This window comes from Mobula birostris, chromosome 1, assembly GCF_030028105.1.
Source record: "Mobula birostris isolate sMobBir1 chromosome 1, sMobBir1.hap1, whole genome shotgun sequence".
In the NCBI taxonomy this organism is placed as follows: Eukaryota; Metazoa; Chordata; class Chondrichthyes; order Myliobatiformes; family Myliobatidae; genus Mobula; species Mobula birostris.
Genome location: NC_092370.1, coordinates 234,437,159 through 234,459,021, shown reverse-complemented (window position 1 = coordinate 234,459,021; position 21,863 = coordinate 234,437,159). Strand labels below are relative to the sequence as shown.

General features: G+C 44.8%; 1 protein-coding gene across 7 annotated transcripts in view; it reads left to right on the top strand.

Moving 5' to 3' along the window:
- The window catches only part of abcd4 (ATP-binding cassette, sub-family D (ALD), member 4), a 53,686-nt gene extending 32,735 nt beyond the window's left edge, over positions 1–20,951 (top strand). For all 7 annotated transcript variants that reach the window (XM_072273766.1, XM_072273757.1, XM_072273775.1 and 4 more), the window contains 7 exons: positions 1,780–1,871; positions 4,234–4,270; positions 4,579–4,628; positions 8,145–8,197; positions 11,474–11,550; positions 13,356–13,471; positions 18,578–20,951. In XM_072273766.1, coding sequence (XP_072129867.1) covers positions 1,780–1,871; positions 4,234–4,270; positions 4,579–4,628; positions 8,145–8,197; positions 11,474–11,550; positions 13,356–13,471; positions 18,578–18,649 — 497 coding nt within the window. In that variant the 3' untranslated portion in view covers positions 18,650–20,951. The remainder of the gene's footprint in view (positions 1–1,779; positions 1,872–4,233; positions 4,271–4,578; positions 4,629–8,144; positions 8,198–11,473; positions 11,551–13,355; positions 13,472–18,577) is intronic.
- Positions 20,952–21,863: the final 912 nt, after the last annotated feature.

Sequence of the window (21,863 nt, the reverse complement as noted above, 5' to 3'; positions counted from 1 at the left end):
ACAGCAGAGGTTTCGGGCCTTCGGTTCATGAAGTCTGTGTTGACTGTGGTGCCAAATAAAACTAAAACTGTCCACCTGCACATGATCTAAATCCCTCTTTTCCTTGCCTGTTCATGTGCTTCTTAAACATTGCTACCATATCTGCTTCTGCTCCTTTCCCTGGCAGTGTATTTGAGATTTCTGTCCTGAAGAGTAAATACTTCACCTGTGCTGTCTGTGCCTTTCATCCTGCTATCCGTCCCCCTATAGATGGGCACCCCATTGCGAGGGATTAAGTGAGGAAAAGTGAGAAAAATGGTAATGCCTATACCGCTCAGTAGCAGTCAAATGCCCAGTGCACCCGTTTAGACTGCTGCAGGGGGCAGTTTCCCTCCCTGGGCCTTCATGGTTGGCTGATGTCAAGGGCAGTGGACTGTGAATCTCCTCTCCTCATGATGAAGCTGCTGGGACACTGGCTTCATCAGCAGAGGATGCACCTGTGGCTTCCCTGGGTCCCTCAACAGCTCTCTGGCATATATGATCAGATTAGATATGGCAAAGTTATTTCCCACGGTAGGGGATTCTAGGACAAGAGGGCACGACTTCAAGATTGAAGGACGTCCTTTTAGAACTGAGATGCGGAGAAATTACTTTAGTCAGAGGGTGGTAAATCTGTGGAATTTGTTGCCACGAGCGGCTGTGGAGGCCAAGTCATTGGGTGCATTTAAGGCAGAGATAGGTTCTTGATTAGCAAAGGCATCAAAGGATATGGGGTGAAAGCAGGAGAGTGGGGATGACTGAATGAAGTGGATCAGCCCATGATTAAATGGCGGAGCAGACTTGATGGGCCGAATGGCCTACTTCTACTCCTAAATCTTACGGTCTTATATTTTTGGTGTTTTTCCTTTATTGATTTCTGTAAATTATGTGTGTTTGGAGTGGCTATATCTCTTAAGTAAGTTGTTTTTGCTTGTTTACCCTGTAATATTATATCTGAACAGTTATAATGGATTGTCCTATATGTAATAATGGATCAGTTGTAATATAATCTGTGGTAATCTGACTCTAAAACTGGATCAGGCTTTATTTATAGTAAGGTATGGTGTCTTTTATGAGATTGTATATTAAAGCAAGCTTTTGTTGAATGATGTTTGCCACTTGATTGTGCCTGTGTAAGTCATCAGATTGAGTTAAACTGCTACAGGATCCTCTGATGTGTTGGATTGTTTCTGGTTTCTCTTGGCATTTTCTGCATTTATCATCTTGAATTTGTTGGTCTTTTATTATGTATTTTTGATGATGATAATTATAATTATTATTACTTGCCATCTCCTGCTCCACCACTTTTCTCCACCTGTATGTGCTACATTATTCCTTGTGCCTGTGATACTGCAGTAAGTATGTTTTTCATTGCACCTGTACATGTACCATATATATGACGATAACTGTGGCTTTGGCTGTGACTCTTTATACTGGCTATCTCCCCTCTAGTTTTCTCGTTCAGATGAAGTCACTGAACCTCGAAGAGACATCGATTGTCCATTTCTCTCCATTGATGTTACCTGACGTACTGAGTTTCTCCAGCATTTTGTGTGTTGCTCCAGATTCAAGCCTCTGCAGTCTCCTGTGTCTGCAGAAGTGCATCACACAGCTCCTCGAGTCAGCTCCGCCAGCCTGTGTGACCAGGCCTCACCCACGCTCCCCATATCTGATCCTTGTGCCACAGGAAAGCCTTTAAGTAGTTGGTGGGTGTTGAGCAAGAGATGAAACCTCTCTGATGTGTTCTGTCTTCACCTGCAGGCTCTGTCCACATGGCGACTTGCTTTGGGCCCCGTGGGATACTCTTTCTACCCCAGAAGCCATACTTCACTGATGGAACCCTCAGGGAGCAGGTAAATGTGGGGAGGACACGGCAGCAATCGGTCCAGGGTGGGTAAGTGGGAGGGGGGGTGATGGATGGATCAAGGAATTAGCTTTTTTCACCATGTACATTAATACGTATTATGAATTTGCTGTGGTGTATTGGTCTGGATGTGACATGTCCACAATTTCAAAGAATTGTATAAGAAATACATAATCGTGTGTGTGTGTATATTATTTATTTTAGAGGTTAAAGGATGGGTATGGAATAAAATGTGCATCAATAAAAGCCAGTATATATTTACAATAAAACATTATAAAAAGCAGATTAAAGAGTCTACAGTGCAGCAATGGGGGTAATAAAGGGGGTGGGGAAGCACTAACTAGAATGGTTGATCAGAATATATGCCTGGGAGATATGAAACTTTTAAGATGGTGTGAAGTTTTGGCGGGTGGTAGGATGAGGAGAGCAGACAGAGACCTCGAGAGGCTCTTGACGTTGCTCAAGGCAGGGGCAACAGTGGTGGGTGATGGGTGAGGTGGCCTGGATCACTTTTGCCTTTCTCTCACTCCCTCCATTTCCTCCTACAGTGAGGAAGGTGGGGGGGGGGGGTAAGTGGACAGACCAGGGGGCAATAGCATTGCCAAGGAATGCTGGCCATTGGAAGGTGGAGGCAGGAGGGAGCACTGGGAGGGTGGGGGAGAGGAGGGCAGAGGCACAGAATGGAGGGGGGGTGAACAGGGAGAGGATGTTTCCAATAGTGGGAGAGTCTTCAGACCGGAGGGCATGGCCTCAGAAGACAAGGACATCCCTATAGAGAGGAATTTCTTTAACCAGAGGGTGGTGCATCTGTGGAATTCCTTGCCACAGAATGAAAGACGTTCATCAAATTATGCGAGGCTCAGATTGGGGAGATGGTCAGAATCTTTTTCCCAGGGTAAGCAATGTCAAATACCAGAAGGCATGCAGAAAGACTAGAATAGCTAGAAGCAGGATTCTAGTAGGACTTCCCTATAAAACAGAGATGAGGAAGAATTTCTTTGAGCGGAAGGTGGTGAATCTGGAATTCTTTGCAACAGACGGCTGTGCAGGCCGAGTCATTGGGTACATTAAAAGTGGAGGTTGATAGGTTCTTGATTAGTCAGGGCATCAAAGGTTACGGGAGAAGGCAGGAGAATGGGGTTGAGAGGGATAGTAAATCTGCCATGATCAAATGCTGGAGCAGACTCATTGGGCTGAATGGTCTATTTCTGCTCCTATGTCTTGTGGAAGAAGAGACCTCTGGGTAAAGCCAGTGGGAGTACTGGGTGGAGGGGAGAGGGAGCCCACTAGTAGAGAGGTGTGGAAACCCTGTGCTAGCGAGGGCAGGGTCAACTCCAGCTTAAAGTCTGGGCAGTGATTGGGACAGAACACTGGTGGGGAATGTGGGGGATTGGGGGGGGTGGGCAGGGAGGGAGAGTGCATGGGTCCCTGGAATGTCAGTGCTACAACATGCAAATTAGGCCATACGGCCTCTGGAGCTCCCTGCAAAATGCCTGCATTTCCAAAATTCAGATAACAGACAGCTGGAGAAACTCAGCAGGTCAGGCAGCATAGAACATTGAACGCTACAACACAGTACAGGCCTGTTGGCCCACGATGTTATGCCAACCTTGTAACTTACTCTTAAGATCAATCTAACCCATCCCTCTTAGATAGCCCTTCATTTTTCTGTCATCCATGTGCCTATTGAAGAGTCTCATAAATGTCCCTAATATATCTGCCTCTATCTCCATCCCTCGCCATGCACCCATCGGTCTCTGTGTATCCTCTCCCACCCCCTGTACTTTCCTCCAATCACCTTAAAGTTATGTCCCCTGATATTAATCATGTTCGCTCTGGCGAAAAGTTACTAGCTATCCACTTGATCTATGCCTCTTTTCATCTTGTACACCTCTGTCACCTCCTATCCTCCTTTGCTCCAAAGAGAAAATCCTAACCTCCTCAAGTTATCTTCATAAGAAATGCTCTCTAATCCAAGCAGCATCCTGGTAAGTCTCCCCTGCACCTTCTCTAAACCTTTCACATTCTCCCAGAACTGAACATAATATTCCATGTGTGGTCTAACCAGGGACTTGATAGAGCTGCATTGTGACTTCCCGGTTCTTTAACTCAATCAACTCGCATAATGAAGTCCAATATGCCATCTCACCCCTCATCTGGATTAAATCCCAGTGTGAATGAAAGGTTTCAGTCCAAGCATTGACTGTCCATATTCCTCTGCGGATGCTCCTCGACCTGCCGAGTTCCTCCAGCAGTTTGTGTTTTCTTTTGCTCCAGATTCCAGCATCTGCAGTCTCTTGTATCTCCATTTTGTTTGGTAACAAAGCTAATAATTTTGTCTCTTTGAACAGGTGATTTACCCTTTGAAGGAAATTTACCCTGTAACAGGTACCAAATTGCCTATCTTTCTATATCCCAAACCAACACTCACAACACGCTGGAGGAACTCAGCAGGTCGGGCAGCATCCGTGGAAAAGATCGGTCGACGTTTCGGGCCGGAACCCTTCGTCAGGACTGTCCTGATGAAGTCCTGACGAAGAATTCCGACCTGAAACGTCGACCGATCTTTTCCACGGATGCTGCCCGACCTGCTGAGTTCCTCCAGCGTGTTGTGAGTGTTGCTTTGACCCCAGCATCTGCAGAGTATTTTGTGCTTCCTATAGGGAATTGTGACACTGTTGCATTGTATCTTATAGGTTCAGCAGATGACAAGAGAATCATCCACTTCTTGGAGGTGACTGGATTGGTAAGTTGAAAATTGGTTTATTGGTGTCACATGTACAAAGTTACAATTGGAAACTCTCTTGCATGCTGCCCCTACAAATCTTTTGCAACATTGATTCGTCGAGAGTACAAGAGTAAAACAATAACAAAATGCAGTATTGTATATAGTGTTACACTTAGTGTTACATACTGTGTTACAATTACAATGTTACATATAGTGTTAGTTACAGGGTAAGTACAGTATAGACAGACAACGTGGAAGAGCCATGGTGAGGCGGATGGTGAAGTCGAGTCCATCTTATCCGGCTAAAGGTTCATGCAGTAGTCCTCTAACTGTGGGATAGAAACTGTCCATGAGCTTGGTGGTGTGTAATTCGGGGCTTTTGCATCTTCTATGATAGAATTGTTTAGGTGAGTGGAAATATCATGGAGATGTACGTGGTGAGGTCAAAAATCCATCTTGTTGTTCAGGAGGTTCATTCAGTAGTCCTATTACAGCGGTATAGAAGCTGATCTTGAGCCAGGTGGTGTGTAATTTGGGGATTTTGTATCTCCTGCCCGATGGGAGAGAGAATGGCTGGGAAGAGAGGTGTCTTTGATTCTGTTGCCTGCTTTGCCGAGGTAGTGAAATGCAGAGTCCATGGGGATTTCCCTTCAGTAAAGGTGGGGGTGGGAACTGTCCCTGTGTTTTGCCTCTCAGTCCTTATGATCTGGTCCAGTCCTGACCCCTGCTGCTGTCTGTGCAGGTTACAAGTTCTCTCATTGACAGGCTGGGTTTCCCCTGGGTGCTCTGGCTTTCTCCCACATCCCAAAGATGTGATGGGCTCATTTTCCAGGGTAGGTAAATGTCAAAGAGACAGTGAGTGCAAGAGCGAATACGTTGGAGGTACAGAGAAATTAGAGAGGGAATGGGGTTAATGGGATTGTTCTGCTGGGAACCTGTATAGATCAGATGGGCTGAGTGGCCTGCTACTGTGTCATACTGAATAAGTACTTACCCCTTAATCAGAAAAACATATTATGCAGTTATTACACTGTTATGGAATCTTGCTGTGTGCAATTTGGCCGATAACAAAAGCATCTCGTTGAATCAGAATCAGGTTTGATATCACTGGCATAATTCGTGAAATTTTTTGTCTTTCTGGCAGCAGTGTACTGCAATACATAATAATAGAAAAAAATGAATTACGTTAAGTATATTTTTATTAAATAGTTAAATAAAATGGTGCAAGTAATTAATAATGTCTTGAGAAGGATGTTGACAGCTGCTATATGAATGCAGGACTACGAAGAGCTCCTTATTGTGTGTTTCCTGTCACTGTGTGTTTGGATGATTTCATTGGTTCATGTCCGACCAATCTGCTTGTCTCTTGATAACCTTCTGACACGTCCCAAAGTGCAACTAAATTCAGGAGAGTCAGTCTAGGGAGCAAAAGCACATCCCAAAAAACTTTACCTGAACTAATCTCGTGTTTATGCATAGACACCTCCATCACCGTGCTCTTCCTTAATCAGTACTTTAGAAGCATAGAAAACCTACAGCACAATACAGGCCCATGGTAAATTGGTGCTTTATTGTCACATGTACCGAGGTACAGCGAAAAGCTTTGATCCATACTGATCATTTCATCTCATCAGCACTTAGAGGAAGTACAAGGGCAAAGCAATAACAATGCAGAATAAAGTGTTACGGAGAACGTGTAGGCAGACAATAAGGGCAAGATGTGAAGAGGCAGATTGTAAGGTCTAAAGTCCATCTTATACTACGAGACTGTTCAGTGGTGGGACGCAAGCTGACTTTGATCCTGGTGGTATGTGCTTTCAGGCTTGTGCATTATTGTGTTGATCGATAGCATTGCGATGTTTTTAAAGTGGTGTAGCTGGTAGAGCCACTGCCTCATGTCTCCAGTGACCTGAGTTCAATCCCGACTGTCTGTGTGGAGTTTACGTGTTCTCACTCTGACTCCAGGTGCTCCAGTCTCCTCCCACATTCCAAAGATGTGCAATTCGGTCGGCTAATTAGCTACTGTAAGTTACCCCTGTTGTGCAGGAGAGTGGTAGAATCTGGGGATAGTTGATGGGAATGTGAGGAGAACAAAATGGGATGAATGAGTGCTTGATGGTCAGTTAGTATGGACATGTAGGGCCGAAGGGCTCTTTTCTGTGTTGCTTGGTTCTATGACTCCCTATTTGATTTGGAAAAGAGTTAATGAAAATAATGTAAACTCTAATCTGTTTCCCATCTCGCCATACGGCAGAAAACAAATTAATTTCAACGAGGCACACGGTATGTAAGGATTGTGCAGAATCCCTACATTTGTATAAAATGGTGGTTAGACCACATTTGGAGTGTTACTTGCAATTCTAGTTGTCCCATTGCCAGAAGAATGAGGAGGCTTTGGAGAGGATGCAGAAGAGATCCACTAGTGTGTTGCGTGGACTAGAGAGTATTTGTGGATTCGGATTCGTTTCTCTGGAATATCAGAGGCTGAGGGGTGACCTGAGAGAATTTTATCGGATTATGCGAGGCATCGATAGTTCAAAGTAAATTTATTGTCGAAGTACGTATACGTCACCATATACAGCCCTGAGATTAATTGTCTTTGCTCATACTCAAAAAATGCACAGAATAATAACCATAACAGAATCAATGAAGGAAAGGGTAGATAGTCAGTTTCTCTTGGTCTGGAAGTTTTATGTACAAGGGAGCACAGCTTTAATGTGTGAGGGAGAGAGCTTGATGCTAATTTGCATGACACTTTTTTTTCCCCCACACGCAGTGGTGGGTGCCTGAAATGTGCTGCCAAGGGCAATGGTGGAAGCAAATGCAATAGCAGAGTTGAAGAACCATTTAGACCAGGGGTTCCCAACCCATTTTTATGCCATGGAACCTTACCATTAACCGAATGCTCCGTGCACCCCAGGCTGGAAGCCCCTGATTTAGACAGATACATGAACAGGCATGGGATGGAGGATATATATACCACCTACAGGCAGATGGGATTGAGGTGGTCAGAACAGACATTGTGGGCAGAGGGGCCTGTTTCTGAAAAATGATAGTATCGATTCATTCGAGGGGGTACAATACCGGTAATTGACACAGGAGGAGGAAGAGCAGTGCATGACTTTTCCTTGGTCATGTGGCAGGTGCACACGGCAAGTAAGCATTGCCTATTTTACAGAGGGACTTACAGCCTTGAACAACCATCAACCATTGAGCTGGCCTGAATTTCAACTCAGCTCCCCAACACTATCAGGGCTATGCCCTATTAGCCACTGTCAAAATGCCAGGATGCTTTATTTCAAAAATAAGGCAAGGTTTGAACTAGGCAAGGGTTCCCAGCCTCTTTTTAATGCTGTGGACTCCTACCATTAACTGAGGGGTCCACGGACCCCAAGTTGGGAAACTCCGCTCTAAGGGAACAATCCCTCCCACCCCTTTAAACTTGGACTTCTCCCCCGGTTTTAAATGAGGCTTCAATAAGCGACTGCAGGCACACATGCTTTTGGCAAATAACTGATATGGGTTCCCTTTAAGGAGTCCCTCCTGAAGAGGACCGGTGGGCTGGATGAGCAAGTCGATTGGAATTGGTGAGTCACTCTTATTCTGCTCAAAGAGCTTTGGGTGTTGTTTATAACTTGTAGTTTGTGAAAATAATCAGCAGTGCCCACAGTTTTTATCTGGCCACAAGCACGTGTACTGTACTCGACCGCAACATATACGTGGGTGTAGGCTCTGTGAGTGACTTCAGTGACTTTGGCCCCAAGGTGGCTCAGCAGATTACAGCTTCGGATACTTGGTGCTAGACTGTTGCTTGCATAAGAGTTCCTCCCATGTGGTGCAGTCTGCCAGCTAGAGCCTGTAGAAAGGTTTGGACACCCACTTTATGTGGATAGGACTGAAGGCTGCAGATGGACGTAGATCAATTTTGCTGTCTCCCATCTGCTCACTGTGAGAGTGAGGAAAGACCTCTTGGAGCCCAGCAGTGACCTGTTGGGGTGAATAACTCTTTTCTGGCACAGATATCTCCTCAGGGCTAATCACAAAGTAGATGATGGAACCTCCCTGCCAGTCTCCCCACTTTGATGAGCCTCTGTCCTGTTCTCTCTGTGACAGACCAGTGCCTCCTAGTCACTGGTTCCAACCTGTAATGTCTCCGTGAAGCTCTCATTTCATTCTAGAATTAGAGAACTTCAAGGATTCTAATCCTTTAATAGGAAACATAAGAAACAGGAGGAGGCCATCTGGCCTGTTGAGCGGATTCCACTATTCAATAAGATCATGGCTGATTTGGCCATTGTCTTAGTTCTACCTACCTGCCTTTTCCCCGTAAGGCACAATTATCCTGCTATGGAAAAATCTATCACCATGTCCCTCACTATCCAGCCCATGTTCTCTTTTCACTGCTACCATCAGGATGGAGGTACAGGAGCATCAAGTCCTACACCATCAGATTCAGGAATGGTGATTATCCCTCACTCTTCAGGCTCTTGAACCAAAGGGGATAAGACCATAACACAAGAGCAGAATTAGGCCATTTGACCTATTGAGTCTGCCCTGCCATTTCATCATGGCTGATCCATTTTCCTCGCACACCCAGTCTCTTGACTTCTCCCTGTATCCCTTCATGCCCTGACTAATTGACCTCTGCCCTAAACATACTAAAATGACTTGGCCTGTACAGCCATCTGTGGCAATGAATCCCACAGATTCATCACCCTGGCCAAAGAAATTTCTCCTCACTTCCATTCTTTACTCACTCCAACACTAAACTGATTCCATCAACCTATGGGCTCACTTTTATGGACTCAACAACTTGTGCTTACTATTTATTGCTTATTTATTATTATTTTTATTTTTTATCAGCTCGAGCTGTTAAAACCTAAGGTACGGGCATAGCCAAGTACACATTTCTCAATTGCTAGGCTCTTATGGACTATTCTGGTGGTGTTTAGTATTGTTTTCTGAAGATTTACCTAAATATTGCTCTGTAGCCCTAATTGTTTAATGAAACCATTTGTAAATATTACTGTCCAGTGTATATATACCCTGTTTATGTTCCAAAGTCTATCAATTTCCTCTGTTAACTCAGCATATTCCTTGTGTTTTTCACTTACTGATTTCTGTATGTTGTGTGTGTTTGGAATGGTTATATCTATTAAGTTGTTCTTGCTTATTTATCCTGTAATATTATATCTGGACAGTTATTATAGATTGTTCTGTCTGTAATAACATATTGGCTTATAATTTGTGAGATCCTGACTCTAAAACTAGATCAGGCTTGTGAGGTGTGGTTTCTTTTCTAAGTTTGTATTGTAAAGCAATGTTTTGATGAATGATGTTTGCCACTTGATTGTGCCTGTGTAAGTAATCAGATCGAGTTAAACTGCTGCAGGATCCTGCGATGTGTTGGATTGTTCCTGGTTTCTTTTTGGAATTTTCTGCATTCATTGTCTTGAATTTGTTTGTCTTTAATTATGTACTTTTGATTATTATTGTCATTTTCCTTTTGTATTTGCACAGTTTACCTTTTGCACATTGGGTGTTTGTCCATCCTGTTGTGTGCAGTTTTTCATTGACTCTTTTATTTTGTACTTACTCTGAATGTCTGCAAGAAATTGAGTCTCAGGGTAGTATATAGCGTACTTTGATAATAAATTCACTTTGAACTTTAAATATATTTAATGAGGTGGCCTCTACCGCTTCCTTGGACAGAGAATTCCACAGATTCACTACTCTCTGGGGGAAAAAAAGTTTCTCCTTGTCTTCATCCGAAATATATTCACACAAATCTTGAGGCTATGTCCCTTACTTCTAGTTCCACTTGCCAGATTATTCCTTGGAAATGATAACTGGTTCCAGGGTTCTGAGTGTCTTCATCCAGTAAAGTTGACCTCTAATTCCAGTCTCACCCAACCTCAGTGGAAAAAGCCTGGTTACATTTACCCTATCTATACCTGTCACAATTTGGTATACCTCAATCAAGTCTCCACTCATTCTCCTGCACTCCAGTGAATGAAGTCACTATTCACTAGTCACTATGTTCGGCACAGCTTTGTGGGCCGAAGGGCTTGTATTGTGCTGTAGGTTTTCTATGTTTCTATGTTTTCAATCTTTGCCTGTAACTCAGATCCTCAAGACCCAGCAACAGCCTTGTAAATTTTCTCTGTACTATTTCAATCTTTCTTACATCTTTTCTGTAGCTTGTTGAGCAGAACGGCACACAATTCTCTAAATTTGATCTCATCAATGCCTTAAACAACTACAACATAACATCCCTCCTCCTGTACTCAATACTTTGAATTATGAAGGCCGATGTGCTAAGTGTTCTCTTTATGACCTTAGCTACCTGTGATGCCACTTGCATGGAGTTGTGGATCTGAATTCCCGGATCCCGCTATTCCACTGCATTATTCAATGCCCCTTTTGCTCACTGTGCAAGTCCTACTCTGATTTGCCCTCACAAAGAGCAACACCTCATACTTGTCTGCATTAAACTCCACAGGCCATCTTTCAGCCTATTTTCCCCAGCTGGTCCAGGTCACCTCAGACCTACACGTAGTACATGGTATCATATACATTCTTCGATAACAAATTTACATTGATCTTTGAGGAAGTGGAAGAGTTTGTTTGTGGAAGTGGAAGAGTTTGTTTGTGGAAGTGAAAGGCTGCTGGTCAGTTCTGAGATGATGGATTTCTGAGACATCCTGGTGCATAATTCCTTCAATGCCTGATAAGACATCCCATCAGAGCAGGGCAGAGAACGAGTGAAGTGTGGGTAGAAAGCTTGACCATCTGTATTCCCTCCATGTAATGAAGTAAAGAATATCTGATTCTGATTGGCTTGGTCTTGTTCTTCTCTCCAGGTATGACGCGTTGTCTCCAGGAGAAATGCAGCGGTTGTCCTTCACCCGACTCTTATATCACCAGCCCAAGTATGCAGGTTGGTCTGTGCTGTCCACTGGTAGAGACTACAGATGCTGGAATCTGGAGCAACACACAATCTGCCAGAGGAATTCAAGGGGTTGAGCAGCATCTGTAGGAGGAAATGGGATTGTTTAACAGGATGCAGGATTTTGACCTAAAACAGCCACCGTTCCTTTCCTCACCTGTTGCTCAACCCTCTGAAACTAGCAGATAGTTTGCCTGTCCGCTGGTGGTATTGGATGTCCACTCCACAGGCTCGTCAGGGATAGGACCTCCTTGAAATCTGGTATCAACTGATTTTTATCCCAATTCTTGGTGCATTCCAATCCCCAGTCCTGGATGTGTTGACTGTCAGTTGGGTCAGAGGGGTGGGTTGAGGTTAGATATTGGGGGTGGGGGGGGGAAGCATTGGGAGATGCTTGGGATCATGGCGTACATTCTTGTTTCCAGCAGTTAGGGGTCAGTGAACCCAAGTGCTTCACTTAGACAACTTGGCCTGCTAGTGCCTCCGGCTGTACGGGGCAGAGTGCGTAGTCCCAGGAGCCTGCATTTTACCTCTTGTCAGGTGGCACAGCCTACGCTCGGCAAGCATGAATTCAGTTCTTCACGTCACGTTTATTCATTCAAAACCCAAGTTGGCCCCTTGCCCAGCGTGTTCCACCACTTCTGGTCACATCCGTGCACTCAGAAGGGTTCTGGTTAAGCTGCGGCCACGGGGCCTTCAACCGTTACCCACAGATGGAAGTGGCTGGCAGTTTTTAGTTACCTACTTGGAACAGAGAATATAGAACACTACAGCACAGTACAGGCTCTTTGACCCACAATGTTGTATCGACCTTTTAACGCACTCCAACATCTGCCTAACCCTTCCCTCTCACATATCCCATCCATGTGCCCGTCTAAGAATGTTTTAAATGTCCCTAATGTAACTGGCTCTACCACCACTCCAGGCAGTGTGTCCCATGCACCTACCACTCTCTGAGTAACAGAAAACCCATCTCTGACATCTCCCCTAAACTTTCATACACTCACCTTAAAAGGAAGTCCTTTGGTATTGGCCACCCTGGGTAAAAGGTCCATTCTCCACCTCTATCAAGTCACTTCTCATCCTCCTTCGCTCCAAGCAGAGCAGCCTTAGTTCGCTCAACTTAAGTTTAAATCTTGCGTTATTTAAGAAGTAAAACTTCCTGGCGTTTTGACAGTGCCCGCTGGTGGCATAGGCTATCGGTATTGCGGAGCTGGGTTGAAATGCAGGCCAGTCAAGTGAGATGACGGTTGTTCATTTCTGCAAGATCCTCTTTTAAATGGGCAATGCCGACTTGCTGGATGTGGCTGCCACTTGACCAATGATGGCAGCAAGAACTCAGTCACGTGGAGAGGTTGAGGTGCTATTTTAAGGGGAAGAGTAAGCCCTTCGTGGTCATTCTCTATCTATCTATCCATCCATCCATCCATCAATCCAGCACGGTGACAGGCCCACGAGCCCACAGCACCCAATTACACCCATGTCACCAATTAACCTACTAAGCAGTACATCCTTTGATATGAGGGAGGAAACCGGACCACCCGGAGGAAACTCACACAGTCACAGGGAGACCAGACTCCTTACAGACAGTGGCGGAATTGAACCCAGGTCACTAGGGCTGTAATAGTGTTAGTGTTACAAATGCTGAGGTGATTGGGTGGGATGATTTATTACCACCGACATGGACCATCGGGGCAGGTGTCTGTTTCTCTGCTAAGTTCCATTGTGGGTTGGATGGGGACCATCCAGGCTCCAGAGATACTTCCCCTTTAAATTTGCACTTTTCCTCCTCCCAGTTTTAGATGAAGCTACAAGTGCCCTGACGGAAGAGACGGAAGCTGAGCTGTACCACACCTGTAAACAGCTGGGGATGACAGTTGTCAGCGTGGGACACCGTAGTAGTTTGGAGAAGGTGGGTACAATGGTTAGAACACAGGACACACTATATGTGGTACGTGGTATATGATGATGTGGCCATTGCTGAATCATGGCTGAAGGATGGTTGTAGCTGGGAGCTGAATGTCAAAGGTTGCACACTGTATCGGAGGGATAGGAAGGTAGGCAGAGGGGGTGGCATGGCACTGCTAGTAAAGAATGGCATCAAATCAGTAGAAAACTGTGACGTAGGATCGGAAGATGTTGAGTCCTTGTGGGTTGAGTTAAGAAACTGTAAGGGTAAAAGGACCCTGATGGCAGTTATATACAGACCTCCCAACAGTAGCTGAGATCTGGACCACGAATTACATCGGAGGTAGAAAAGGCATGTCAAAAGGGCGATGTTATGATAGTCATGGGAGATTTCAACATGCACATCGATTGGGAAAATCAGGTCGATAATGGATCTCAAAAGAGTGAGTTTCTTGAATGCCTCCGAGATGGTTTTTTAGAGCAGTTTGTCATTGAGCCTACTGTGGATGAGCTATACTGGATTGGGTGTTATGTAATAAACCAGAGGTGATTAGGGAGCTTAAGGTAAAAGAACCTTTAGGAGGCAGTGAGTTGGTGATGAGGAAGGCAGATGCAATGTTAGCATTCGTTTCAAGAGGTCTAGAATACAAGAGCAAGGATGTGATGCTGAGGCTTTATAAGGCATTGGTGAGGCCTCACCTTGAGTATTGTGAACAGCTTAGGGCTCCTCATCTTAGAAAAGATGTGCTGGCATTGGAGAGGGTCCAGAGGAGGTTCACAAGGATGATACCAGGGTTATCATACAAGGAACGTTTGATTTCTCTGGGTCTGTACTGGCTGGAATTTAGAAGGATGAGGGGGGATCTCAATGAAACCTTTTGAATGTTGAAAAGCCTAGACATGATAGATGTGGAAAGGATGTTTCCCATGGTGGGGGAGTCTAGGACAAGAGGGCACAGCCTCAGGATAGGTGGAGGCCAGGTCATTGCTTGTGTTTAAGGCGGAGATTGATAGGATCTTGATTGGCCACGGCATCAAAGGTTATGGGGAGAAGGCCAGGGAGTGAACTAAGGAAAGGGAAATAAAGGATCAGCCATGGTTGAATGGCTGAGCACATTCAATGGGCCAAATGATCTAATTCTGTTCCTATGTCTTAATGTCTTATGGTCCTGTGGTATATGGTACATGGTGTATGCTGATTCCACCCACTCTAGCAGCCACCTATTCACCAAATTCCCATCAAGGAGATGCTGCAAGTCCACCACCACCACCAGGAACTACATGCCATCTGTGAAGCTTCTTTTCTGTAGCTATTTAGCTTCTCAACAAAACTCATTCAGGTGTAATACCCTAACTGCCCCTGCACAATGTCTGTTAGATGGTCTTTCCTGCTGTCCTTGTTCTGTTCATAATTATTGAGTCCGTTCATATGTTTACATTTATTTAAGTTTGATTATTGACATTTGCACGTGACCGTTCTGCTAATTGTTGGTTGCTCATGGCTGTTTGCACTATTGTCTTGTAAACTGTTGGTTGCTGTTGTGTTGTCTGTTATGGTATTGTCCTGTGTTTTATGCTTGGCACTGAACCACGATCAATTCCAGTATGTTTCACAATAAGATGATTCTGATTTGTACTTTGATCAATGCCTCTCATCATCTTGTACACCTCTATCAGGTCACCTCTCATCTTCCATTGCTCCAAGACCTGGGTGATGGGGGTCCTTAATGATGGATGGACGTCTGCCGCCTTTTTGAGGCATTGTTCCTTGAAGTTGTCCTGGATACTGTGGAGGTCAGTGCCTGTGACAGAGCTGACCAAGCTTCCAAGTTTCTGCAGCTTATTTCGATCCTGTGCTGTGCTCTCCCAGCCCACATGTTGGTGCAACCAGTTAGAATGCGCTCCGTAGTACATCCATAGAAATTTGTGAGTGTCTTAGGTGACATATCAAATCTCCTCAAACTCCTAATGAAATATAGCCGCTGTTGTGCCTTCTTTGTAGCTGCATCGATGTGTTGGGTCCAGGATAGATCCTGAGAAACGTTGACACTCAAGAACTTGGCTGTGAACGATTAACCCAAGTTCACTTGGCACTGCTGGCTCTGAGGAGTTTGTCATTCATCCCATTACCGTGTGGCTTTCCTCCACAGTCCAAAGATGTACGGGTTATTAAGTTAGTTGGTCACATGGATGTAATTGGATGGTGCAGACTCATTGGGCTGGGAGGGCTTGTTACCCCATTGTGTTTCTAGGTAAAATTAAAATCAAGATCTAGGGAGCGAAGGTTTAAGGTGAACAGGGAAAGATTTAATAGGAACCTCCCCCAGTCTCATGACCTACCCATCACATCTCTTTGGTTCTCCTCTCCATCCCTTAATTCGATGGTCAGATTCCTCCTCCTTCAGCTTTTTGCCTCTTCCACCTATCACCTCCCAGCTTCTCACATCATTCCCTTTAATCCCCCCTTCCCTAACCCCCCTTACTTATTCTCACCTATTTATCTGCCATCTGGTGCTGCTGCCCTTTCCCCCACCTTTTTATTCTGGTTTCTGTATTCCACATTTCCAGCCTTGGTGAAGTGTCTTGGCCCAAAAGGTTAACAGTTCCTTTCACTCAGCAGGTGCTGCCTGACCTGCTGAAACCCCGCAGCATTTTGATTGTGTGTTGTTTATTAGGAACTTTTACATCCAGAGGAAGTGGTTGAGACAAGTACATTAACATTTAAAAGATACCTCAAATACGTACATGGGTAGGAAAGGGTTAGAGGGATTTGGGCCAAATGGGAGAAGATTAAACAGGCATCCTGGTCACTGTGGACCAGAAGGTCCTGTTTCTGTGCTGTATTGCTCCATGAATCCTCATCGAGGGATCAGAAGTGGAAGGAGGGAAACAGAGAAATTTCAAGTTCTTGGGTGTCAACATCTCTCAGGATCTATCCTGGACCCAACACATCGATGCAGCTACAAAGAAGGCACAACAGCGGCTATATTTCATTAGGAGTTTGAGGAGATTTGATATGTTACCTAAGACACTCACAAATTTCTATGGATGTACTATGGAGCGCATTCTAACTGGTTGCACCAACATGTGGGCTGGGAGAGCACAGCACAGGATCGAAATAAGCTGCAGAAACTTGGAAGCTTAGTTAGCTCTGTCACAGGCACTGACCTCCACAGTATCCAGGACAACTTCAAGGAACAATGCCTCAAAAAGGCAGCAGACATCCATCCATCATTAAGGACCCCCATCACCCAGGTCTTGGGGCAATGGAGGATGAGAGGGGACCTGATAGAGGTGTATAAGATGATGAGAGGCATCGATCGTGTGGATAGTCAGAGCCTTTTTCCCAGGGCTGAAATGGCTAGCACGAGAGGGCAGTTTTAAGGTGCTTGGAAGAAGGTACAGGGGAGATGTCAGGGGTAAATTTTTTTACGCAGAGATTGGTGAGTGTGTGGAATGGGCTGCCGGCGACGGTGGTGGAGGCAGATACAATAGGGTCTTTTAAGAGACTCCTGGATAGGTACATGGAGCTTAGAAAAATAGAAGGCTATGGGTTACCCTAGGTAATTTCTAAGGTAAGGATTCAGCTTTGTGGGCCGAAGGGCCTGTATTGTGCTGTAGGTTTTCTATGTTTCTCATCGCCATTGGCAGGGAAGAGAAACAAAGGTCTGAATGTACACACTCAATGATTCAGGAACAGCTTCTTCCCCTCTACCTTCTGATTCCTGAATGGACATTGAACCTATGAACACTACCTCACTACTTTTTTTAGTTCTATCTGCACTACTTATTTAATTCAATTATCTTACAATTTTTTTTCTCTTTTTATGCATTGCTGCCGCAAATACAACAAATTTCACATCGGCCGATGATAATTCAGCGTGATTGTGATTCTGATTCTGAATTGTGAATCTGTGACTCCAGTTCCAACCATTGTGGTTGATCATTAAATGCTCTCTGAAAGTGACAAGGACTCTTTTCAACTCATGTTCTCCATATTAGTTTTATTGCACAGTTTGTCTTCTCTTGGACAGTTTGTCAGTCTTTGTTTATTTATCATTGTTTTGAAAAATTCTATTGTATTTCTTTTTTTTCCTGTAAATGCCTGCAAGAAAATGAATCTCATTAGTATATGGTAACATACGCTCAGTGGCCACTTTATTAGATACACTGGTACACCTGCTCATTAATGCAATTATCTAATCAGCCAATCATATGGCAGCAACTCAGTGCATAAAAGCATGCAAACATGGTCAAGAGGTTCATTTGTTCAGACCAGACATCAGAATGGGGTAGAATTCTGATCTAATTGGCATTGACCATGGAGTAATTGTTGGCGCCAGATGGGGTGGTTTGAGTATCTCAGAAATGAATGATCTCCTGGGAACTTCATGCACAACAGCTTCTAGAGAGGGGTTCCCAACCTTTTTTATGCCATGGATGCCGGTTTGGGAACCCTGTTCAGATATTACAGAGAATGATGCAAAAAAAAACATTCAGTGAGAGGCAGTTGTATGGGCAAAAACGCCTTGTTGATGAGAGTGATCAGAGGAGAATGGCTGGAGTGGTTCAAGCTGACAGGAAGGCGACAGTAACTCACTACACATTACAACAGTGGTGTGCAGAAGAGCATCTCTGAATGCACAACATGTCAAACCCTGAAGTGGATGGGCTACAGCAGCCGGAGACCACTCCAGCTTCCACTCCTGTACCTGATAAAGTGGCCACTGAGTGTATGGACTAGGATAATAAATTTATTTGTACTTCGAAGCTGCTCAGTTGGCAGTAAGCAATATTGTGGGTGTAGCTATACCTCACGGACTGCAGTGGTTCAAGAAGGCAGCTCACTGTCACCTTCTCAACCAACAATTACAGATAGACAAATGCTCGCTCAGCCTGCGAACCCCACACCCCAATCACCCAGTTCATAAATGAATAAAACAGGCCACTTGGTCCAATGACTGTACTGGCTGTCTGAGGAACAATCCAGGGTGAGGGATTAAGATGCAAGGACAGGAAGGGAAGGTGTAGTGGTATTGTTGAGGCGATGGGTAACCATCCCAACAGCACAATAAGCTGATCAGTTTGTACTTCTCTTCTCTCCCGACAGCATCATGACTCTGTGTTGAACCTGCTGGGAGGTGGAAGGTGGGAGCTGACCGAAGTCCAGCACAGCAGCTGATCTCTCCTAGGGCCAGACTTGCATGCAATCCAGCTGATGCCTCGTCACACGATCACATGCCCAGATTGGAGCCTCTACCTCACATTCCCTCCCCTCCTCTTTTACTTCACAGGAGGGAGGTTTACAATACTTTGGTAAATTTTGATCATCAATGCCATGGGAACACCAGCACTCTTACCTCCATGGCTAAGAGGACAATATTGTACAAACTTGTATTTCAGTATTAACTTGGATCCCCTCTTGTCAAATGTCTACTCAAACTAAATCTACCTCAGCCTCCAGAGGAAGAGACTCTGTTTTGCTAAGAACTACTGAATAATGCTGTAAAGAACCTTCTTAAATCATGGCTTTAGTTCTCCTTGCCCTCCTATGACAGATATGAACGGCAGCCCAGGCTCAGTTTGGAGAGTTGGGTCCGCACCCCTGTGCGTTTCTGTTTTTAACTAACTGTTCAGAATGGATGGAGAGGGAGGGTTGATGAGTTGCAAAATACTTGGGAGAATTTTATTGAAATGTGCATTGAGGATGAAGTACTTGATTGACACTCTTTCAAAACCATGTGCAAGTTATTAAGAGGATTATTTTTAAAAAGTTTTGAAGTGTAGCTGGGTGTTAGTAGGCTGATTATTGTGGCATTGAACAGTTCAAGCTTGACTTTAACACAGTGCTGCAGACTACTTAGGGAGTGTACAGCTGAAGGGAGTGTGGCATTCTGTGATGGCTCCTAGATTCCAGAGGTCCTCCACTGTATTGTCCTCATTGTGGTCGTCTTGCTCTCTCTGCTGAGGGTTACATATTAGAAAAAAAAATGACTGATAAAACTGCACCACTGTAAATAGGCCCTGCCTGTCCCTCCTTGCTTGGCATTAATGTTAGAGCAAGTCATAGAGTCAAACAGCACAGAAACAGGGCCTTTGGCCCAACTGGTCCATGCTGACCAAGCATCCAGTCTAAGCTCATCCTATTTGCCCATGTTTGGCCCATTTCTCTGAGACTTTCTTATCCATGTAACTGTCCAAGTGCCTTTTAAATATTGGTAACATACTGCAGCTGCCCCAACCACTTCCTTTAGCACCTTTTCCCGTATGTGGACCACTCTTGGTGGAAGAAGTTACCCCTCAGCCTCCTATTACTCCCTCCTCACCTTAAACACACACAGAGTTCTTGATTTCCAGACCCTGAGGAAAAGAATGTGTGCATTTGCCCCATCTATGTCCCAAAGAGCTAAAACTCAGACCTCCAAAAGCCAACCACTCCACAATGCTGGAGGACCTCAGCAGCATCTTTGGAGGGGAGGGGAATAAACAGTTGTCGTTTCAGACCGAGACATTTCATTAGGAACATCGGAAATGTCAATTGCTTACTCCCATCCATAGATGCTGCCTGATCTGCTGAGTTCCACCAGCATTTTGTGTGTTGGCCAGGCTTTCCAGCATCTGCAGAATCTCTTGTGTTTATGATTCACAGAGGTACTGTTGTGTTGTCTCTTTAAGTCGTCAGTTTCAGGAGGGAGGCGATAAACTAGGAGACCCAGAGAAAAAATACACATTGCTAACATTGTAATGCTGACTCCATCATGGCACTCCTAAACACCCACCAAGGCACCTCAACTGAATATCCTCATCATGCTTAAACAGTAAAATAATTAAATAAGTCTCAGTAACAAATGGCTTGTGTCACTGTCAAAGGTGAGAAAGGTAAAAAAAAAACTTCAAACTCCACATAAAAGACTTGCTGAGACTGGGAATCTTGCTCAACAAGCTGGTTAAAAGGGAGAATGTTGTTCAGAGTCACTCACAGTAGGGAGGAAACAGGTGCTTGATGTTACTGGACCAATACTAGGAAACTAAGAGCAACACACACAAAATGTTGGAGGCACTCAGGAAGTCAATATCCACAGAAAGGAATAAGCAGTCAACATTTCAGGCTTGATGAAGGATCTCAGTCTGAAATGCAACTGTATTCCACTCTATCGATGCTGCCTGACCTGCTGAGTACTTCAAACATTTTGAGAGAGTTGCTTTGGATTTCCAGCAACTGCAGAATCTCTTGTGACTCGCAAATGAAACCTGCAGAAATGAAAACCCACTGACTTGGAAATACTTTTCTGCCCAGACTCTCTCTCACTGAGTATCAATCAGTATTTCTGTCATTTTCTGTTTCTATTTAAGGAAAGATGGAGTGAGGAAATCAGGTAGGTTTTAAAGCAATTATGGAATCATTAGTTAAATTGAGAAGGCAGTTCGGGGAAAACAACTATCAAATGACAGACAACACACATAAAAGTTGCTGGTGAACGCAGCAGGTCAGGCAGCATCTCTAGGAAGAGGTGCAGTCGACATTTCAGGCCGAGACCCTTCGTCAGGACTAACTGAAGGAAGAGTGAGTAAGGAATTTGAAAGTTGGAGGGGAAGGGGGAGATCCAAAATGATAGGAGAAGACAGTAGGGGGAGGGATGGAGCCAAGTGCTGGACAGGTGATAGGCAAAAGGGATACGAGAGGATCATGGGACAGGAGGTCCGGGAAGAAAGACAAGGGGGGGGGGACCCAGAGGATGGGCAAGGGGTATATTCAGAGGGACAGAGGGAGAAAAAGGAGAGTGAGAGACAGAATGTGTGTATAAAAATAAGTAACAGATGGGGTACGAGGGGGAGGTGGGGCATTAGCGGAAGTTAGAGAAGTCGATGTTCATTAGCGGAAGTTAGAGAAGTCTGTTCCCTACCACCCCCTCGTACCCCATCTGTTCGCCACCTCCCCCTTGTACCCCATCTGTTACTTATTTTTATACACACATTCTTTCTCTTACTCTCCTTTTTCTCCCTCTTCCCTCTGAATATACCCCTTGCCCATCCTCTGGGTCCCCCCCCTTGTCTTTCTTCCCGGACCTCCTGTCCCATGATCCTCTCGTATCCCCTTTTGCCTATCACCTGTCCAGCTCTTGGCTCTATCCCTCCCCCTCCTGTCTTCTCCTATCATTTTGGATCTCCCCCTCCCCCTCCAACTTTCAAATCCCTTACTAGCTCTTCTTTCAGTTAGTCCTGACGAAGGGTCTTGGCCTGAAACGTTGACTGTACCTCTTCCTACAGATGCTGCCTGGCCTGCTGCGTTCACCAGAAACTTTTATGTGTGTTGCTTGAATTTCCAGCATCTGCAGGATTCCTGTTGTTTGCGATCAAATGACAGACAAAAGGTTTCCAGTAAAAGAAGCAGTGGG